The sequence below is a fragment of the Mastigoproctus giganteus genome, chromosome 3 (assembly GCF_048544385.1).
Source record: "Mastigoproctus giganteus isolate SK-2022 chromosome 3, ASM4854438v1, whole genome shotgun sequence".
Taxonomy (NCBI): domain Eukaryota; kingdom Metazoa; phylum Arthropoda; class Arachnida; order Uropygi; family Thelyphonidae; genus Mastigoproctus; species Mastigoproctus giganteus.
The window spans coordinates 249,603,176-249,625,204 of NC_143577.1; the positions used below are offsets into that span (position 1 = coordinate 249,603,176).

The 22,029-nt window shown below is 38.3% G+C and overlaps 1 protein-coding gene across 6 annotated transcripts in view; it reads right to left on the reverse strand.

Annotated features, from left to right (window-relative positions):
- The window catches only part of LOC150089020 (uncharacterized), a 291,242-nt gene that overhangs the window by 135,470 nt on the left and 133,743 nt on the right, over nucleotides 1-22,029 (reverse strand). For all 6 annotated transcript variants that reach the window (XM_090371014.1, XM_090371013.1, XM_090371012.1 and 3 more), the window contains one exon: nucleotides 20,067-20,219. In XM_090371014.1, coding sequence (XP_090227140.1) covers nucleotides 20,067-20,219 — 153 coding nt within the window. The remainder of the gene's footprint in view (nucleotides 1-20,066; nucleotides 20,220-22,029) is intronic.

A 22,029-nucleotide genomic window follows, 5' to 3' on the forward strand; every position in this document is an offset into this window, starting at 1 on the left:
AAGGGGAATGCTATATATGAAATATATGAAGTAAACACTGGCAGTGAGCTAGATGATCTTGTAATAACTGAGAGCAAAGTGGAGGAAAAATTGTTGAATATAAACACAAGAAAGGCACCTGGGGTGGATGGGATCTATCCAGTTATATTAAAGGAGGCAGCAAAGGAAGTAAGCAATCCGTTAGCCATAATTATGAGAGCTTCCTTGGCCTCAGGGGAGGTACCCACAGACTGGAGATGTGCAAATGTAACCCCAATTCACAAAGGAGGATCAAAGGCTGACACAAGCAATTATAGACCTGTGAGTTTAAACTTCTGTTCCAGGAAAATTAATGGAAGCACTGGTTAAAGAAGCACTGCAGGATCATCTTGACAAAAATTCAGTTATAGCTCAGGCACAGCATGGTTTTGTTAAGGGAAGGTCTTACCTGACCAATTTGATTGGATACTATGATGTAGTCACAAAAGAATTGAATGCAGGGAATAACTTTGATATTATATATTTGGATCTTAGAAAGGCTTTTGATACTGTTGCACATGGAAGACTGCGGCACAAATTGGAGCAGTGTGGCACTGGTGGAAAATTGTTGCTATGGATTAAGGGATGGTTGAGTGGCAGAAGACAGAGAGTGGTAATTAATGGACACTGCTCATCGTGGACTAATGTTATTAGTGGAGTCCCTCAGGGTTCAGTGTTGGGTCCATTGTTGTTTTCTGTATTTATAAATAATATTGATGATGGTATATCAAGCTTAATGTCCAAGTTTGCAGACGATACAAAGGTTGGCAGGGTTGTTAAGGACGCTACTGACGCTATGCTGCTGCAACAGGATCTGGAAAGGTTGAGCAGATGGGCTGAGAGGTGGCAAATGAAGTTTAACATTGACAAATGTAAAGTACTACATATGGAACACAGCAACCCCAGAGCAACGTATCAACTCTGTGGTACTACACTGACAGTGGTGGAGAATGAAAAGAACCTGGGGGTAATTGTGCAGGCAGATATGAAGTTGTATGAGCAGTGTAGACGGGCTGCAAGAGTAGCTCATGGTGTCTTATCAATGATATACAGGAATTTTTCTAGAAGGGATAGGGAGGTGATTATTACCTTGTATAAGGCAATGGTCAGGCCGCACCTCGAGTACTGTATACAGGTCTGGAGGCCTCATTTCAAGAAATGATGTGGAGCTGCTGGAACGAGTACAGAGAAGGGCAACAAGATTAGTGAATGGAACGAAGGGTTGCTCTTACGAAAAAAGGGCTTAAGTTTTGCAAATTGCAGTGTCTGGAGACTAGGCACCGGCGAGGTGATCTGATAGAGGGTTGGTTGGTTGGTTTGGTTTTTAATGGCGCATTGGCAGCTAAGGCCATAATGCGCCAAGACAATCTGATAGAGGGGTACAAAGGCTTGAATGGTTTGAGCATGCTCATTGCTGATGGGATACTGCCTCTTGCTCAAAATAATCACCTGAGAGGGCATAAATTCAAATTCAGGAAAGTCAGATGTAGGATAGATGTGCGGAAATTTGCCTTTAGCCAGCGGGTAGTTGGTTGGTGGAACAGACTTCCATCCCTTGTTGTGGAAATTGATAGCCTAAATAAATTTAAGGCTCAGCTGGACAGGTATTTCAAATGAACGGAGGGGTGAATTGGAAGGATTTCTTTTTTTTTTTTTTGGCTGATGCTGCATAAGCTTGCTGTCTTGCATTTTTCTGCATTAAAACACAGCTGCCCCTTTAATGACCATTCTTGTAGCCTGTTCAAGTCATCTTGAAGAAGGGCTGCTTCGCATTAATCATTAACAATGCTCCCAATCTTTAAATAGTCTGCAAATTCTGACATTATGCCCTTTATCCCTTTGTTGATGTAGTTTATGAAAATCAGAAACAACAGTGATCCAAGCGCCAATCCTTGGGGACACCACTTCTGACATTACACCAATATACTGATTATCCATTATTCATAAACCCTCTGTCATATAGCCACCATAAAATCCATCTTGGAATCTTTCAAGTAATCCCAACATGTTTGGGATTACTTGTCTGCTGACGAGGCTATTAGGAGACGGTCGTGTTCAAAGCCGCTAAGTGGATTTTTCTTATTTATTGATTTGAAATTGTTTTTCTAAAACTTTTGATTGAAATTTAGTAGTATAACATTATTTTGTGATTTTCTGATTAATTTGGTGTATTTATTCTTTATTCGGCCTTGTAATTGCATAAAAGTATCGGTAAGGGTATCCACGTCTTTGCAACTCCGCTGAACGAGAAGTTCTTTAGCCATATTTAGCCGCTTATTGAATATTTTTTTACATCGAATTATTTCTGTAAGTAGCTTATAGACGTAGTAAGGATCGTTAGTTTATTCTGAATTGAGACAGCGAGATTTGAAAGTTAATTAATACTTAAGTGTCCGTAGATTACCGTTCGTAACTTTCCCGCCTTTGTGATACGATAGTTATATACCGTACTAGATAGCGTTAGTTGAACTTCGTTAGCAGTTAAATTGTACTTTTAAATAAATACATATAACGACTTAGATTACAAACGTAATAAAATTATATTTAACACAATTAATAACAACATAATTAATTATAATTAATTAATAGAATCATGACTCAGACAAGAGCAGCAAAGCAAAAGGCTCAAGCTAATGGAAATGCTGTGGCTCAGAGTAGAACTGAGGGGGGGCAGTTGTCCTCTGACTCACAGCCTTATAAAATGCACTGTTTGCTTGATGTTTGCAGAGCAATCGGATACGGGACATGATACTGCCATGCGGGATGTCTTTGTGTGTGTGTGTGTGTGTGTGTGTGCGCGATGCAAGGAGTGTATCGATATCAGGCAACAACTCGGCATTCTTGTGGGCCTATATGGAGCTTGAAGGACAGGGTGGATGCCCTCGAAGAAACTAAATTGAGGGGCCCATCAAGCTCTCAGCTGCCCACATCAACGCCAGAGCTTGCACTTGGGCATCACGTGACACAGAGGCAACCCCCGAGGCAGAATGCGCTGGTCCCGAAGGAACTAGTTGTTGGTGACTCTATTGTCAGAGAAACGGGGAACATGCTTTGTAAAAAGGATAGATGGAACAGGACCAGGGCATGTCTGCCAGAGGCAAAGGTTGATGACGTTGTAGAGCGAATATCATCTTTTAAGGGCACAAAAGGTGATATAGTTGTACACGTTGGCACTAATGATATTAAGAGTAGGAGACCGGCAGAATTACTTAACAAGTACAGGTCACTGTTGAACAAAAGCCGAGAATTAGGGTTGAATTTGAAAGTGTCTGCAATTCTGCCCAGACACGATAGGAGGGAGTATATGATGAGAGTCTCGTCAATCAATTCGGCCCTGGAAAGACTGTGCAAGGCTCAAGGGGTAGAATTTTTTTCAGCCTGGACTGTACTTGTTAACAGGAGAGATTGCTTCTACAGGAATGGGATACACTTAAATAGAAAGGGTGCAAGAATATTTGCTGATGCTATCGAGGCAGTGTTAGGTGGGTCGGAAAACTGCTAGCTTGGGGGGAGACAAAGACCAATAGATTGACAGTAGCCACTGGCAGAGGTGAAAGAGATTCTTGCACTGCTTCTATTAGAATGAGCAGAAGCCTGAAAAACAAGATGCATGATATTTCAGAGACTGCTGGGAGCCATTGCAGTACAAGTAAACACATGGGTTGTGTTAGGGTAGCTAAGAATAGAAACAGGTGCAGGTATACTTGCGTGTACACCAATGCTAGGAGTTTAGTAAATAAATTTGATGAATTTGAGGTATTGCTCAAAACATCAAAGGCAGATATTGTTGGGATATCAGAGACGTGGTGTCACACAGATATAAGGGATGCAGAACTGCAATTTGGGGAGTACAACGTCTACAGAAAGGATAGACAGGATAGGAAGGGGGGAGGGGTTATGCTATTAGTTAAGAAACACATAAAAACCAAGGAAGTGAAGCCAGATGACATCGCTGGACAGTGCAGTGTTGAGTCAGTTTGGTGTGACATAACCATTGGGAGATCAAAATTGAGAGTAGGAGTGTGCTATAGGCCTAATGACTCTGATGAGTATAATAAGAAACTGTACAGGGAAATAGAGTGGGCCAGTAAATCAGAGAGTCTTATAATGGGAGATTTTAAATTCCCAGATATTGACTGGAATTTGTGGGCTGGTCACTCACACACTGGCAGGGCTTTTGTGGATTTATTGGATGATTGTTTTCTACATCAGCATGTTCGGGAGGCAACTAGAGGGAGTAATACTCTTGATTTGATTATCAGCAGTGATTCTTCATGCATTAAGAATCTGCAGATAAATGAACCACTAGGTGGCAGTGATCACAGTGTGCTGAAGTGGGATTTACTCAGAGGTAACTACCATTAGGGGTAAAGGGAAGCGTTATTGCTTCCGTAAAGGCGACTACGATGGACTGAGACAGTATTTAAATTCTATACAGTGGGACCAACTGATGATGTTACCAACAGCAAATTCAAAATGGGAAGCATTCAAAGAACTTATCTTGGAAGCTACTAGGCTTTACATACCAACTAAGAAATATTGTTCAAGGTTTAGGCCAAAATGGATGTCAGATGAACTAATGAGGCATATGGCAGAGAAGAAAAATGCATGGGATACTTACAAATTAACACATGACACAGAAGCCTATGATAGATACAAGTTGATATGCAACCAAGTTACAAAGGAGGTTAGGCAGGCGAAGGCAGATTACGAGAAATCCTTGGCAAGGGATGCAAAGAAAAACAGCAAAGAGTTCTTTACTTATGTAAACTCTAGAAGGAAGGGGATGAATCAGATTGGTCCACTTGATATTGATGGGTCAACTGTTGATGATCCTGCTCAGGTAGCTAACAAACTAAATGAATATTTTGCTTCGACATTCACACATGAGGAGTTATTCACGAGGGGAATGCCAGAGGTGTATTCAACTCTAGCAGTAAGCTACAGAATCTTGAAATAACTGGGAGTAAAGTGGAGGAGAAACTGTTGAAGATAAACACAAGAAAGGCACCCGGGGTGGATGGGATCTATCCAGTTATATTAAAGGAGGCAGCAAAGGAAGTAAGCAAACCCTTAGCCATAATTATGAGAGCTTCCTTGGACTCAGGGGAGGTACCCATAGACTGGAAATGTGCAAATGTGACCCCAATTCACAAAGGAGGATCAAAGGCTGACACAAGTAATTATAGACCTGTGAGCTTAACTTCTGTTCCAGGAAAATTAATGGAGGCACTGATTAAAGAAGCACTGCAGGATCATTTAGACAAGACTTCAGTTAAAGCTCGGACACAGTATGGTTTTGTTAATGGGAAGTCTTGCCTGACCAATTTGATTGGATATTATGATGCAGTCACAAAAGAATTGGATGCAGGGAATAGCTTTGATATTATATACTTGGATCTTAGAAAGGCTTTTGATACTGTTGCACATGGACGACTGCTACACAAATTGGAGCAGTGTGACATTGGAGGCAAATTGCTGCTATGGATAAAGGGGTGGTTGAGGGGGAGAAGACAAAGAGTGGTAATCAATGGACACTGCTCATCGTGGACTAATGTTATTAGTGGAGTCCCTCAGGGCTCAGTGTTGGGTCCATTATTGTTTTCTGTATTTATAAATGATATTGATGATGGTATATCAAGCTTAATGTCCAAGTTTGCAGATGATACAAAGGTTGGCAGGGTTGTCAAGGACACTACTGACACTATGCTGCTGCAACAGGATCTGGAAAGGTTGAGCAGATGGGCTGAGAGGTGGCAAATGAAGTTTAACATTGACAAATGTAAAGTACTACACATGGGAAACAGCAACCCCAGAGCAATGTATCAACTCTGTGGTACTACACTGACAGTGGTAGAGAATGAAAGGGACTTGGGGGGTGGTTGTGCAGGCAGATATGAAGTTCTCTGAGCAGTGCAGACGGACTGCAAGAGTAGCTCATAGTATTGTCAATGATATACAGGAATTTTTCCAGCAGGGATAAGGAGGTGATTATTCCCTTGTATAAGGCAATGGTCAGGCCACACTTAGAGTACTGTATACAGGTCTGGAGGCCTCATTTCAAGAAGGATGTAGAGCTGCTGGAACGAGTACAGAGAAGGGCAACAAGATTAGTGAATGGAACAAAGGGGTGCTCTTACGAAGAAAGGCTTAAGTTTTGCAAATTACAGTGTCTGGAGACTAGGCACCAGTGAGGTGATCTGATAGAGGTGTATAAAGCCTTGAATGGTTTGAGCATGCTCAATGCTGATCGGATTCTTCCTCTAGCTCAGAATAATCACCTGAGAGGGCATAAATTCAAATTGAGGAAAGACAGATGTAGGATAGACATGCGGAAATTTGCCTTTAGCCAGCGGGTGGTTGGTTGGTGGAACAGACTTCCATCCCTTGTAGTGGAGGTTGATAGCCTAAAAAATTTAAGGCTCAGCTGGACAGGTAATTTGAACGAACAGAGGGGTGAAGTGGATGTGGGGTTTTTTTTTTTTTTTTTGGCTGATGCTGCATAAGCTTGCTTTCTTGCATCAAATGCCTCTACTAATGCTAATGTTCCAGCTTATACAGTAAACTCCCATGAGGGACTGAGTCAAATGCCTTCTTAAAATACACTGTCAAAATTGTTCCCTACATCTCGCTCATGAGTAACCATGTGAAATTAGTTTATCAGGTTAGTTAGACATGTTCCTGAAAAAAAACCACATTGTGGTTTTGTTAAGGGAAAATCAGAATGCCATTTCTATACAGGTGACCCCCGCTTAACGCTGATAATTCGTGTCGTAAAAACAGAGCACTAAGTGAATCCGCGCTAAGCGAGCACCACATTCCCATAAGGTAACATATGTATTTCTGAGTTTCAGTCGGTGCCGTAGGATATTTCCTAATCAATAATAAATGGTAGTGAGAAGATGCACAAATGTCGGTCAAAATATTTAATATTCAAATATTTGTACATATAAAATATTCTGCATTACATACGTATATAATTATGTGGTGACTACTTACGTATCAAAATTAAACTTAAAATTCGAATTAAAATCATGAATTTAATTGAACTAAAGTGATTTAATTTAATTGATGAATTTAATCATGAAAAATGTGTCGATTTTGGGTTGAACTTTGGCCCTCTTCCAAATAAACTAAAAGGGGTATTAATTTTAAATCCCCCACAGCGTTACCACCCAACAATAAAGTCAACTGATCCTTCGCCGCTTTGAAACCTGGTATGTTTTTTCTTCTTTACCTAGCATGTTTTTTTCTTCTTTCAATATGAAATTTCTTTTAGGCATTCGTTTCCACAAAAGTTCTGCTTCATCTATGTTAAAAACTTGTCGAGAAGTATAACACATAATACCCCTCTTCAATAATTTTAACAAGTTCTTTTTTTAAAGTTTCAGCTCCTTAATCTGCATTTGCAGCTTCTCCCTGGATTTCAAATCTATTCAACCAGCCCTTACTAGTTTTAAATGGTTCCACTGTTTTTTTTTTTTTTTTAGGTGTTTTCTTCAGATCATCATATTGGCTAATCTCTCTCTCTCTTTTTTTTTTTTTAATAATATTTAACTTAACCGAATTCTGCATTGGATATTATCTTCAATAAAATTAGTTAAGTTTTTCCATTTCAATCCTAATAGCTGGCCTAGCCCTAGTTGCTTACAGTGGAACTGCTATCTTTCCCGCTGCTAAAATTACTTATTTTTTTTTTATAATTGTTCTTACAGTTAAACTTGCAAGTCCTAAATTATGGCACACATCCGCTTGTCTTTGACCGGAATCTATTCCCTTCAAAACGTCTAATTTAATTTTCAAATTGTCTTTTTCTTACATTTATAGTCTTCATACTGCGCTCAGACGTTGCTTTTTCATTCTTATCGGCCATTATTAACTCTTCGAAAATGTAACTGCATTGGTTGCATTAATTATGATACAATGTTCAAGTAAACTGTCCGTTTCGCACGATGTCTAATACGGTACTGAGTGATGAGTAGACTTCGGATAAATGCATATAACGCAAATATTAAAAGCAATATACTTGGTCATTTTTTAAAATGTTGATCTTGGAACTACGTAACAAGTCACTCTACTGCAATTAAATTAGTGTGTGAGAAAATTTCACTGAGCGTGGGAAAATGCTGTTTTGGTATTCATTATCAAGCTATTGACTCCAACAAATGAAACGATTTTGTTTAAATATGCCAAAAATTCAATCTGTAAAAGAACGTTATAGTGATCTGTGACAGCGTTATAGTCAGATATGGGTTATAATATAAGAACGGCGTTATAGTGTTATAGGTAAAACGGGTTATAATATAAGAATCAGCGTAAAGTGAACTGCGTTATAACGGGGGCTTGCTGTATAAATGTCTCTGGATTGCACTCTTATTCATTGCCTCTATGATTTTCCCCTACCACTCAATTGAGTAGGCACCAGCGAGGTGATCTGATTGAGGTGTACAAGGCCTTGAATGGTCTGAGCAGGCTCAATGTTGATGGGATACTTTTACTTGCTGAGATTAAGAACCTGAGGGGGCATAGATTCAAACTGAGGAAAGACAGCTGTAGAATAGATGTGCGGAAGTTTGCCTTTAGCCAGCGGGTAGTTGATTGCTGGAACAGACTTTCATCTACTGTTGTGGAAGCTGATAGCTTAATAAACTTAAGGCTGACCTAGACAAACATTTAGAGTGACTGGATGGGTGAAATGGAAAGGTTTTTTTTTTTTAGCTGATGCTCCATAAGCTTGCTTTCTTGCATCAGATGCCTCAACTAATGCTAACTCCAGGAGCCTTACTTGCATTTAGGTTCAAAGGTTTTTTTCTAATAAACAGTCTCTGTAATTTAAAAATATCTAATTTCATATGACTCAGTCTCATCTCACACAGCCTCTCCTTGGCATAAAAGGTCATTCGTCAGTAAAGTAACGTTAAGTGACTATTCAGTTCATTAGCAACATCAGCTGGGTTATCTAAGGCCTTCACACATTCAGTACACGAGGGACCGATTCAATTCGTTTTCTTATTTGTATTCACATATATGAAAACTTCTTGCTCTCATTCTTTGCTCTCTTAATGAGTGCTTTCTCATATTCAACTCTGGCCTTTTTAACCTTATATGTGATACCATAACAGATCATAACTGTTATAGGTTTCAGTACTTTTCATTGCTCTGTATTTCTCCCATGCTGTCTTTTTCTATCCTATTAGTCTGGCCAGCTACATATTCATTAATCCTAGCACCCCCTTTGTGCTGCATTTTTTCCTTAATGATATGTATTCATGGCTTCAGTGAATAATGCTTTTAAGGTATTCCATTATTCTAATGTTTTTGCCATTCCTTCATCTGCAATCCATCCAATTAATAGATGACATGTAATGCCTTAAACTGCTATAGTCCCCTTTTCTAAAATTAAAACCCATGCTTCTACCATTAACTACTGCAATACCTTTCTTCATCCAGGGATTCACATCTGGTGAGTATGGGCTTGGCACACCCAGGATCCTGAGCTGGATATCATCATTTTCTCTTTCTTGGTGATTTCTTTTTTTTGGCTAGTGCAGCATAAGCCTCAGGCTTCCTTGCACCATGTAGCTAATGTGTGATCACTACATGCCATTGGTAATGATAGTAATAGAGGAATGTGATGCAAGAAAGCAATCGTATAAGCTTATGTCACATCAGCCAAAAAAAATTCACACAACCATTCCCTCAAAGTCTATCCAGTTCCTTCTTGAATTTATTTAAGCTATCAACTTCCACAACAACAGCTGCAAGTTTGTTCCAACAAATAAACACCCACTGGCTAAAGGCAAATTTCCGTACACCTATTCTACAGCAGTCTTTCCTCAATTTGAATTATTATTTTTTTTATGTGAACCCCAAACACGAGAGGTATTAGAACCTATAGTACTTAGTACCGTGCTTGGGTTGGAGGTTGAGAAGACGAAAGAAGATATTTGTTGACACTGGACTTGAACTTCTGTAGATTGTAATTTTCAGGAAATACGTATGAAGGAAAGTCGTTCCAGAAAACGGCAGTTGAATGAATAAATGAGGAAGATTAAAAGTTGGTTCTGTGGGTTTGAAGTTGGACAGTAAATGGATGTTGGCTGGTAGCAGCACGTGTTCGGACTGTTTTGAAAGAGAGAGCAGGAATTATAGAAGCCAATTCAGAAGAACAGTGCCCGTGGAAGTATCTGTAGAAGAGGCATGCAGCAGAAACAGTACGTCTATGAGAAAGCGAGTGGAGAGACTCTGTTAGAGATGAATCATTAATTAACCTAACTGCCCTCTTCTGAATGGAATCAAGAAGCCTGAGAGAGGTTTTGGGGCCACCACCCCAGATGTGGGAACAATATTCTATGGCAGGGCGGATTTGCAATTTATACAGAGTGAGCAGCTGTTTGGAAGAAAAGTAACGCCGAGAGCGAAAGAGAAAACCTAGTTTTTTAGATGCAGAGGAAGCAATATTTGTAATGTGCTTGTGCCAAGAGAGATTAGAAGTCAGGGTAATCCCCAAAAGAGATATATCATTTTGCCTAGAAATCAGAGTGTCACTAAAGATAAGCATAGGAGCAGAAGAATCCTTTTTGTGAGATATAAGACAACACAGTTTTAGAAGGGTTGAAATCAACTAAGTTGTCTTTGCCCCACTGGAGAATTACCTGAAGATCGGCATTTAAGGAATTGGTAGCAGATTTTCGAGAAGTTGAAGCTGATTGAGCAGGACAAGGTTTCTCAAAATAGAAAGTGGAATGCAATGAGCTTTCATCGGCAAAACTATGGATAGGATTTCCAGTCAATGGAAGAAGGTCATTAATATACATTTGTGCTCCTTTGGTTCGTAACCTGAGCAAGCGGAAGAATTCCATCAAAATTCAGCGTGCTCAATCCATTCAAGGCCTTATACAACTCAATCAGATCACCTCGCAATATGCCTAGTCTCCTGCCACTGCAATTTGCCGAATTTAAGCCTCTCTTGGTAAGAGGACCCCTTCGTTCCCCCCCCCCACCAATCTTCTTTCCCTCCTCTGTACATACTCAATCAAATCTACATCCTTCCTAAAATGAGGCCTCCAGACCTGTACACAGTACTCAGGCATGGCCTAACCACTGCCTTATTCAAAGGGATAATGACCTCCTTTTCTCTGCTAGCAAAATTCCTGTATATTATTGACAAAACTCTATGATCTGCTCTGGCAGCCTCTCCACATTGCTCAGAAAACTTCATATCTGGCTGCACAATTACACCCAGGTGTTTTTTCATTTTCTACCAACCTAAGTGTAGTACCGCACAGTTGGTATGTTCCTCTGGGGTTACTTCTACCCATATGCAGTACTTTGCATTTGTCAACTGTTAAACTTCAGTTGCCACTTCTCAGCCCATCTACCCAAATTATCTAGATCCTGTTGCAGTAGCACTGCCATTGCTGTCATTAACAACCCTGCCAACCTTTGTATCATCTGCAAACTTCGACACTAAGAGTGATATATCTTCAACAATATCATTGATAAATATACAAAACAACAGTGGGCCCAACACTGAAACCTGTGGGACTCCACAAAAAAAAAAAAAAAAAAAAAAAGTCCATAAAGAGCAGCGTCCATTGATTACCACTCTGTCTGCTCCCACTCAACCATCCTTTTTATCCATTGTAGCAAATTACCCTTAATAACATTCTGCTCCAATTTGTACACTAGTCTTCCATGCGCAACAGTGTCAAATTCTTTATTGAAATTCAAGTATATGATATCAAAATTATTTTTTGCATCCAGTTCCTTTGTAACCACATCATAATATCCTATCAAATTGGTCAGATAAGACTTTCCCTTAACAAACCCATGCTGTGTCTCAATTATTGCTGCAGTCTTGTCTAGATGATCCTACAAAGCAACTTTAAAGAGCAACTTGCTTATTTTTCCCCGGAACAGAAGTTAAACTAACTAGTCTGTAATTGCTCGTGTCACCCTTCAATCCCCCTTTGTGAACTGGGGATACATTTGCACATCTCCAGTCCATGAGGACTTCCATTCCAAGGATGCTCTCATAACCTGAATCGAAGGATGCTCTCATAACTATGGCTAAGGGTTTGCTTAGTTCCTTTGCTGCCTCCTTTAATAAAACTGGATAGATCACATCCACCCCCAGGTGCTTTTCTTATGTTTAATTTCAACAATTTCTTCTCCCCTTTGCTCTCAGTTATTACAAAATCATTAAGCACCCTGTTGCAGTTTAATAAACTTCTGGCATTTTCCTCCCTTAATAACTCCTCATGTGTGAATGTAGATGCAAAATACTCATTCAATTTGTTAGCTATCTGAGCAGGATCATCAACAATCGAACCATCGATATCAAGTGGACCAATCTCATTGATCCCCTTCCTTCTAGAGTTTATATAAGTCCTTGCTGTTTTTCTTAGCACCCTTTGCCAAAGATTTCTTGTAATCTGCTTTCGCTTGTCTAATCTCCTTTGTGACTTGATTACAGACTAGCTTATATCTGCCACAGGCTCATGTGTCCCTGATAATTTATATCCATCCCATGCATTTTTCGTCTCTGCCACGAGTCTCAGTTGTCACTTTCCTAAAAAGTGATAAATGCTATGACAGAATATAATGCTTAAATCCCACATAATACAGTAAACCTCCACTATTCGCGGTTGCTGATTTAAACCTAAAAAAAAAATGTGAATTTCAAAGCGCCGTCAACATTTTCCGCCATAAAACAAATATGGGCGTGGCTACAATCATCTTGCCTGGTCAAAACAGTGCTCAGTGGATGGGGGAGGTAACAAAATTGCGAGCGCGGATGTTTCTCGCTAATCCTTGTTCAGTATGTTTAATGCACTTATCATGGAAGGTTTCGCTGCTTGCTTTTAATTGATATGTTTACAAAAGTGAAAAATTTACCCTTTTGCAGTGTGTTGGGGTAAACAGACTTTTTTGAGCGTGTTAATGAAGAAAGTGACTTTATTGTGGACAAGTTCTCTTCTAACCCTACAAAAATATGGCTATGATTAACAAGGGAATTATGAAAAGATCAAAGAGGGTGATGACATTAGCGAGTAAAATTGAGTTATTAGACAAAATTTCTAATGGTGAAAGTGTCTCGTCAGTGACAAAACATTATAAAATCAATGAGTCGACGGTACGATCAATTAAGAAATCGGAAGCAAAAATCCACCGTAGTGTCCGTGAAAACACGCTAATTGCTTCAAAAGTTTTGCTCTGTAACTCGTGATGTTAAATTAGAAAAAATGGAAAAGGCTTTAAATCTGTGGATAGAAGACCGAACTCAAACTAAAATCCCGTTAAGTTCACTCATCATTCATGAAAAGGCAAAACACCTTTATCAACGCTTTAGAGAAACTGGTGATAGCACTGGCGGGATAAGTTTTTTCTCTAGCAAAGGCTGGTTTGAAAGATTTAAAAATCGATATGGCCTTCATAATGTGAAACTTGTAGGAGAATCGGCATCAGCGGATTTCGTGGCTGCAGAAAGTTTCCAGACTGAACTAAAAAAATTAATTACAGACAAAGGATATGTTCTCGAACAGATGTTCAATGCAGACAAAACTGGGTTGTTTTGGAAGAGAATGCCAGCCAGAACATACTTAACACAAAATGAAAAATCTGCTCCTGGATTCAAAACTTCCAAAGGTAGGCTTACTCTTTTGTATTGTGAAAACGCTAGTGGACAAATGATCAAACTGATGCTAGTGTACAAATCGCAGCATCCATGTGCTTTGAAGGAAAAGAATAAAGAACACCTTCCAGTTTATTAGAAATCCAATAAAAAAGCCTGGGTAACAACTACACTTTTTAGAGAGTGGTTTAATGATAGCTTTGTGCAAGAGGTGGAAAGTTACTTAGCTTCAAAATCTTTGCCTTTCAAAGTTCTGCTTCTTACTGACAACGCACCAGGACATCCAAGCAGTCTAGAATTTGACAACCCAAACGTTCAAATTGTGTTTTTGCCACCCATCACCACATCACTTTTTACAACCGCTAGACCAAAGTGTGATTTCTGTGTTTTAGTCTTACTATGTTAGAACTTTTACTGGCTTAATTGAAAAAATGGAAAGGGAATCAGACTTAACTGTAAGTCAAAGTTGGAAAAACTAACATTGCAGATTGCCTGATCAACATCAAGACATCAGTTGATGAGATAAGTGCATCTACAATTAACACGTGTTGGCAAAAATTGTGACCAGAAGTGGTTGTTGCTAAAACAATCCCTAATGTCAATGAACTGGTTGCCGATATTGTAGAAAATCGCACAGGGAATTGAAGCCGGGGGCTTTGAAAACATCGATGCAACAGACATTCAGGAACTTATTGAGACTCATGCAGATGAACTTACAATAGCAGAGTTGGATGAATTAATAACAAGGTCAAATGAAAACCAAAATGATCCTGAGGAGGAAGATCTAGACATTGTTAGACCAGAGTTAAATAGCAAATCATTAAAGGAAATCTTTAGCCTCTCCATACAACTTTCAGAAAAGGTGGTGGAAACAGATCCTAATTTGGAAAGAAGCATCAAGTTTAAATGAAACCTAGAACAATTACTCTTGCCTTACGAATTCAAAAGGAGCTCAATAAAAAAAATGAAGAAACAAACTTCGATTACGAGTTATTTTTCGACCAGCAACCCATGTTCTTGATATGTTTGTGAATTTGTTTAAAATGTCTAATAAATATTAGATTTAATAAATTGTTTCTAATTTTCATTTCGATGCCTTATGCTTGTATTTCACTATGTCTACGTTTGTCTATGTACATAGTCATATTATGTAGGTAAATACGTATAATACATACAGACAAAATTTTAGACTAGTTTTTGTTATATATTCATACTTCGGAACGGAACCCTTTTATTACTATGGGAGCCATAACTCAGTATTTGCGGCATTTCTCAGGAACGTAACCCCAGCAAATAGCGGGGGGTTTACTGTACATCTATCTCACATTTAATAACACCTGAAATCTCCTACCATTGTTTGTGCATAATGGCCTTTAGCTACCGCAAAAACAACACGAGAGTCTCATTAGTTCATTTGACAACCATTTGGGCCTAAACCTTGAACAATATTTCTTAACTGGTATGAGAAGCCTAGTAGCTTCCATTATTAATTCCTTGAAACTATAACATGCAGAAGAGAACAGCAAAACATATTAGCGTAACACAGTTACAATTCTTTGCTTATAGACTTGCTTTCAGGCTAAATCATAGCAGTGGGAAATTATTTCAGCAATACACTGTAGATGCCTATGTGAAGACTGAAGGATCTAGATTAAACTATTTACACATAATCAGAAAGATCCACGAGTGGAAATGTACAGTGGACTATTCAATGCAGCAGAAGCAAGAGCTCAGAACCAAAACTTGATCAGGGTAGATGTTAACTCTGCCTTTGACTTTCCAAGGCAGCCCAAGGTACATGCAACAAAACTATCAAGATTGGCAATTGTACAAAAGTTTGGGAGACCTGATCTATTCGTTACATTTACTTGCAATCCAGCATGGCTGAAATTGTGAATGCAATGGAAGGAAAGAAATGACCCAAACACAGACCAGACATAACTGTGCAAGTGTTCAAAATAAAACTTGAACTGCTTGATGACATTCTCAAATGGAATCTTTCTGGTATTGTTGACAGCCTTCCATCTATGTGATGGAGTTCCAGAAAAGTGAACTACCACATGTGCACATACTCCTCACTGTCTACAGATTCTAAAATACACATGAAGGATGACATTGACAAAAGGTCAAAAGTGCAGAGCTACCAAGCTTAAAAACAAATCCAAGATTGTTTTAAATCATCACAGTGCACGCTACATAGTCTCTACAGTGCACTTAATGCATGATCTCTGTGCATGAAAGAAGGTGTACGCAGTAAGGGATTTCTGAAAGAGTTCATAGATACAACAGAAGAGAATGTTAACGGCTATCCGATATATATGAAAAGAGAAGGACCTGCTGTTAAAGTAGGAAAGTATGTCGCAGACAATAGATGGATTGTACCTTATAATCCATGGTTGTCAAAGAAATTCAAAGCCCACATTAATGTGGAAGTGCATGCCTCTGTGAAGAGGTGTAAAATACCTCTATAAATACATTTATAAAGGTCATAATGGGGCATCTGTACGATTACAGAGGGAAGGTACCGATGGTAGTTTGGTCTTTGATGAGATTCATACTTTTAGATGAACAGTATATTAGTACACCCGAAGCAATGTGGCATTTGAATGAGTTTCCAGTGTTGGAGAAATTGCACTCCATTATAAGATTGGCAGTGCACCAACCTGATCAATAGCAAGTGATCTTCCAAGAAGGAAGAGAAGAGGAGGCCTCGCAGCAGGAAATGTCTACAAAGACCATGCTTGAGGCACGGTATGAAATAAACAGAACAGATGTGCAAGCAACAAAATTCACATAAAGATGTCAAAGTACTACACATTTGAGAAAAAAAAAAAATCAGGCAAATGGAAACACAGGCAAAGAGGTGGAGATGGTGTTATTGGATGCATGCCTGTTGTAAGTGTTCAAGGCAGTGAGCACTACTATCTACATATGCTTCTTATAAGAATTAAAGGAGTTAAGTTTTGAGCACTTACAAACAGTCAGCAAACTTGAAGAGAACATGGACTTTTGAAAGGAGACAGTATATGGCACGACACACTTTCCAAGGCACATACACCAAGTTATATATGGTTACTGTTTGCAATATATGTGGATTTGGAGAACCAGAAGATGTACCTGAACTATGGGAAAGACATAAGTAGGGCATGGGTGAAGATTTCATAAGGCATTATTCTGAAGAAACTGGCCCTCTCTATGCTCTTGCAGAAATAAATGAAATGTTGAAAAATTATGGTCTGATCCTTCAAAAAGTGCATCTACCAGCTGTTGAAATGATAACAGCACCTCTGCATTTGCAATCATTTAACGTTTTGGAAGAAGAAACCAAAGCAATCACAAATACAGAAAAATTAAACAATGAACAAAAAATGGCATTTGACATTATTCTTGACACCATATACAATAAGTCAAACACTAATCATATCTATTTTTTTTTGTAGATGTTTCAGCTGGAACTGGAAAAACATTTCTTTACTCAACTATACTACACACCATACAAGGCAAGGGAGATAGTGTTACTCTTGTTGCATCTACAGGTATTGCAGCAACTCTGTTAACAGGAGGCAGAACCACTCACTCTACGTTCAAGATACCTCTGCTTCTGAATGCAACTTCAACATGCAATTTAAAGCCAAACACAGAGGCACTTCTACAATTAAAACTGATAGTGTGGAGCAAAGCTTCAATGACTCGTGTTCACGCCTTTCAAGCAGTAGGCAGACTACTGCACGATCTGACATGATTAGACAAGTCTTTTGAAGAGAAAGTTATACTACTAGGCAGAGACTTCGAGCAAGTCCTAGCGGTGATACTACAATGCTCTAGATCTCTAACAGTTGCCAGTTGTATAAAGAAACATAGGCTATGGACCCAATTCCAAGTATTGTAACTTACATGTAATATGCAAGCAAGAAGGAATTTTCAGACTGGCTATTAGAAGAAGGTGATGGAAGAAGTGGTGCAACTATAAATTTGCCTATACACTGTTTTTCAAACACATGAGACTCTGTAGAACAACTCTATGGTGACATCATATTGGCAGTGTGCTACTGCAACAGGATCTAGAAAATTTGAGCAGATGGGCTAAGAAGTGACAACTGAAGTTTAACCTTGACAAATGCAAAGTACTGCATATGGGTAGAAGTAACCCCAGAGAACGTACCAACTGTGTGGTACTACACTTAAGGTGGTAGAAAATGAAAAAGACCTGGGAGTAATAGTAATTGTGCAGTCAGATATGAAGTTTTCTGAGCAATGCAGACAGGCTGCCAGGGCAGGTCATGGGGTTTTGTCAATGATATATAGGAATTTTGCTAGCAGGGAAAAGGAGGTGATTGTCCCTCTCTATATAAGGCAATGGTCAGGCCACACCTTGAGTACTGCGTACAGGTCTAGAGACCTCATTTTAGGAAGCATGTAGATTTGCTTGAACGCGTACAGAGAAGGGCAACAAGATTGGTCAGGGGAATGAAGGGATTCTCTTACCAAGAGAGGCTTAAGTTCTGCAAATTGCAGCGACTGGAGACTAGGCCTGTGAGGTGATCCGATTGAGGTGTATAAGGCCTTGAATGGGTTGAACACGCTGAATTCTGATGGGATCCTTCCACTTGTTCAGATTACGAACCTAAGGGGACATAAATTCAAATTAAGAAGAGACAGATATAGAATAGATGTGTGGAAATTTGCCTTTAGCCAGCGGGTGGTTAATCGCTGGAACAAACTTCCATCTGTTGTTGTGGAAGTTCATAGGTTAAATAAATTTAAGGAGGAACTGGACAGGCATTTGGAGGGAATGGTGCGATTTTTTTTTTTTTTTGGCTGATGCTGCATAAGCTCATACACTTGCTTTCATGCATCACATGTCACTACTACTACTACTATTAACTTCAACACTGTTACAGCTTAGAACTCAAAGGCAGAGCAATACTAAGTGGTACAAATGAGGATTCTTTGAAACTAAATAACAGTGTTAGACTGTATTCCCGGAGAAGTGACTGTTTAGAAAAGTGTGGATACTGTAGCAAGCAATGAACCAAGTGAGCATCTGGCATACCCTGAAGAATTTCTCAACAGCTTAATACCAACAGGAATGCCTCCTCACGAGCTAAAACTGAAAGTACTGTAATCATGCTACTACAGAATCTTATGCCATCAAGGGGACTCTGCAATGGAACAAGAATTATTGATTATGAGTCTACAAAGACACATCGTAGAGGCTCACGTAATAGATGGATTGAACTTAGATACTGTTCTCATACCACGAATACCTCTTATTCCATCTGATACATATGCCTTTCAAATTCAGAAGAAGACAGTTTCCTATACATTTAGCATTTTCAACAATGAACATCAACAAGGCACTTTTGAAAAATTTGCTTATACCTTCTGAAACCTGTATTCAGTCACGGGCAACTATATGTTGGTCTCTGAAGAGTTAGATCAATGGACTCATTAAGTGTTGTATCTGAGAAGAATAAATTTTTAATTGTGTTTATAATGAAATTTATGAATAAATAAATAAAATGTGTTGATATTTAATTAATAACCTTTAAGATATGATGCTGATGGCATATGTTACCAGGTACAACTAGTTGAATTGATTACATCTAAGTCAAAATTAAGCTTCCAGCTTAACACACCAATTAATGAACTTAAAAATCAATTCATTAAATTTTGGTTAAAATCAAATTCATTTCCTTGCTGAAACTTTTTGAATAATATATGATGTATTATTCTATGTAGATTCAAAACTTGAGGCCTGATATCATGAATAAATACACATTCAAGAATATTTTTCATAATGTATAACATTGTTGAATACAGAGGAAGATACATAAAATGTAAGAAAGCAATACAGAAAATTTGAATATCACTAAAGAAATATTTTCTAAAGGCAATGTTAAACTATATTTTGTGACAAACTAATTTTAAACCTGAGAAAGCATAATACTTTAAACTGCTGACATTGCTGCACTATGTGAGGGTTGTTTGTTTGTTTGTTTATTTGGTTTTTAGGAGCATTAGCAACTAAGGCCATATTGCTCCGGGATATGCGGTGGTCATTCCCTGACCTTTCCGCATCTTCTGTATTTGGTGGTGACGGGCTTGAACCTCGGTCTAATCAAGAAGCGTGTGCTATGCACTGCTGCTCCTTCCCACCTGGCTACGGAGGCACCACTATGTGAGGGAACAGTCAACTTGTCACCTGTGGGATGGATATCCCTGACATAAATCAATTACAATCAGTCAATAAAGATGAAATCATATTTCATAAAGACAAATTTTCTTCCCTAAATAGCAATGTATGATTAAATAAAAATTTGGACTTTAATATACAAAAAATGATTTTTATGTGAAAAGTCAGCACTTTTCATAGTACTTTACTGCACATATGATACTTAATAATACTTGCCTGGAGCAACATGTACAATACCCTATTAACTGTTATTGGCTGAGGAAGAGAACAGTACGTCAAGTGCATTTTAAGAACATGTAGTGCTGTATGATGTTCAGCCTCATCTATGCAGGCTTCAAATATCCGATTAGGCAGTGAACTGACATCGGCCTGTAAAATAAACACTAAATATATGGTATGTGAAGCGAAATTTGATAGTTTAGTAGTAAGAAATACAAATATATAATCTCCTTATCACAGGGGTGGGGAGGAACCCTGAACTAAATAACTGGAAAGGACAGGTTGCATGTCATAACGTTATTAATCCAGCAGTTTAGCCATCCACCTGACAAGAACTCTCCAAAATAATAAACCTATATTAACAGTTAATGATTAAATATCAGAAATCATTTCTACTTTCCTAAATACAGTCAAACTTTTATCACACAGACAGCACCTGTATTTACTTTCTATATGCTTTTACAAAGTAATCAAGCACAAGACTGTCAGGTGACTTTGCAACTCCAAGGAGATGTTCAAAGAGTGGCGAGGCACCTTGCACTTGCCGAAGCTACTATTGAATTACATAAGGTAGCATTTGTTTGCAGTTCAAAGTTATTGCTTTTTCTCTTCCACTAGGTATATAAATATATATACAGTCTCACACAGTTGTTCTGAAAGATTTGTTACTGTTTTTGCATAAATAAAGAGGAGAACTGGAGACACGACATTCGCTAAAGACATCTGCAGGAAGCAAGATATGTATGTTATGTACAATTTGGTACTTTAAAGTGCACCAAAATGGAAATAACGTTTGAAAAAATAAAATTTGAAAATGGAATATCTTTAATTTTTTTTTAATAAAAGGAATTTGTACTATTTACTGATAATTAGTAACTATTTACTGATAATTATTTTTTACAGAAATTTTTCTTCAACCAGAATCTACATGGTTGGATAAAGTTAAGAATAAGGATGGAACCTGCTTGCTTATGGCTAACATGGGGATCGAACAGTATGGGATATCACATAGTATAGTATATCGTGTGGGGGGTTGACTGATTGCCCATCTCTTCCTCAAAGCAGACCCCTAATTTGTTTCATCTTTATAAAGCTTGATCTTTTGTATCATGTCACAGGATTGCTTGTTACTGTTGATGATGGTCCTTTTGATTTTGTTATCCTTTGTGAAGGTGAGGAAATAGAAGACAGGATTGAGATCAGACTGTTACTATTTGATCTGCCAAGAACCATGTGAAGTGCCTGAAAGCAATAACTGAAGCCCAGTCTGCATGTAATATTAGCAAGAATGGATGCTTCCATTTGAGTAACTACAGATTGCCACTTTAATATATAAGCAGCTTCTGCATTTGCATTGAAGTATTCAACCAGACTGTTTCTTTGCTAATTAGTAGGTAATCTTATTTTATTAGTAGGTAATAATTACTAAACTACTTTTTTTTATTTTCCATTGTTCACAGGTTTTAAAATAAAATGGATGACTAGTTTGTCTTAACTTCAAAGCTAAAGTTCCTCAATGTGTTGTTTTGAAAATGAAGTGGCCCTATTTTTGGCTTTTTTAACATTGATTGGATTTTGAATGTACAGTTGTACATGACAATTTAAATAGCTTGCTCTAACCGTTTTTGATAAAGATGACATGCTGAAAGTGAGAGTAACAGAAGGGGGACAACTTTATAAAAACAAAGGTCAAAAGTTTTAAAAGTGACCGTTTCTGAGTAATTCATTGTTTTGACAAGTAGTATAAAGAAAATTCCATATGGAATCAACTTTATACTATTTCAGTAAAACCAGCAGCATTTCTTAAGCACTTCTGGATAAGGAAAGGAACGGGCTTATTTATTGATGGCTCGATAGTGACTGGGAAAAAAAGGATGGATACTCTTAAATAAATCTTTTCTAGACTTTTAGGATTGACACCATGATCAAAACCATGATATTCATTATATTTTGAGTTGTT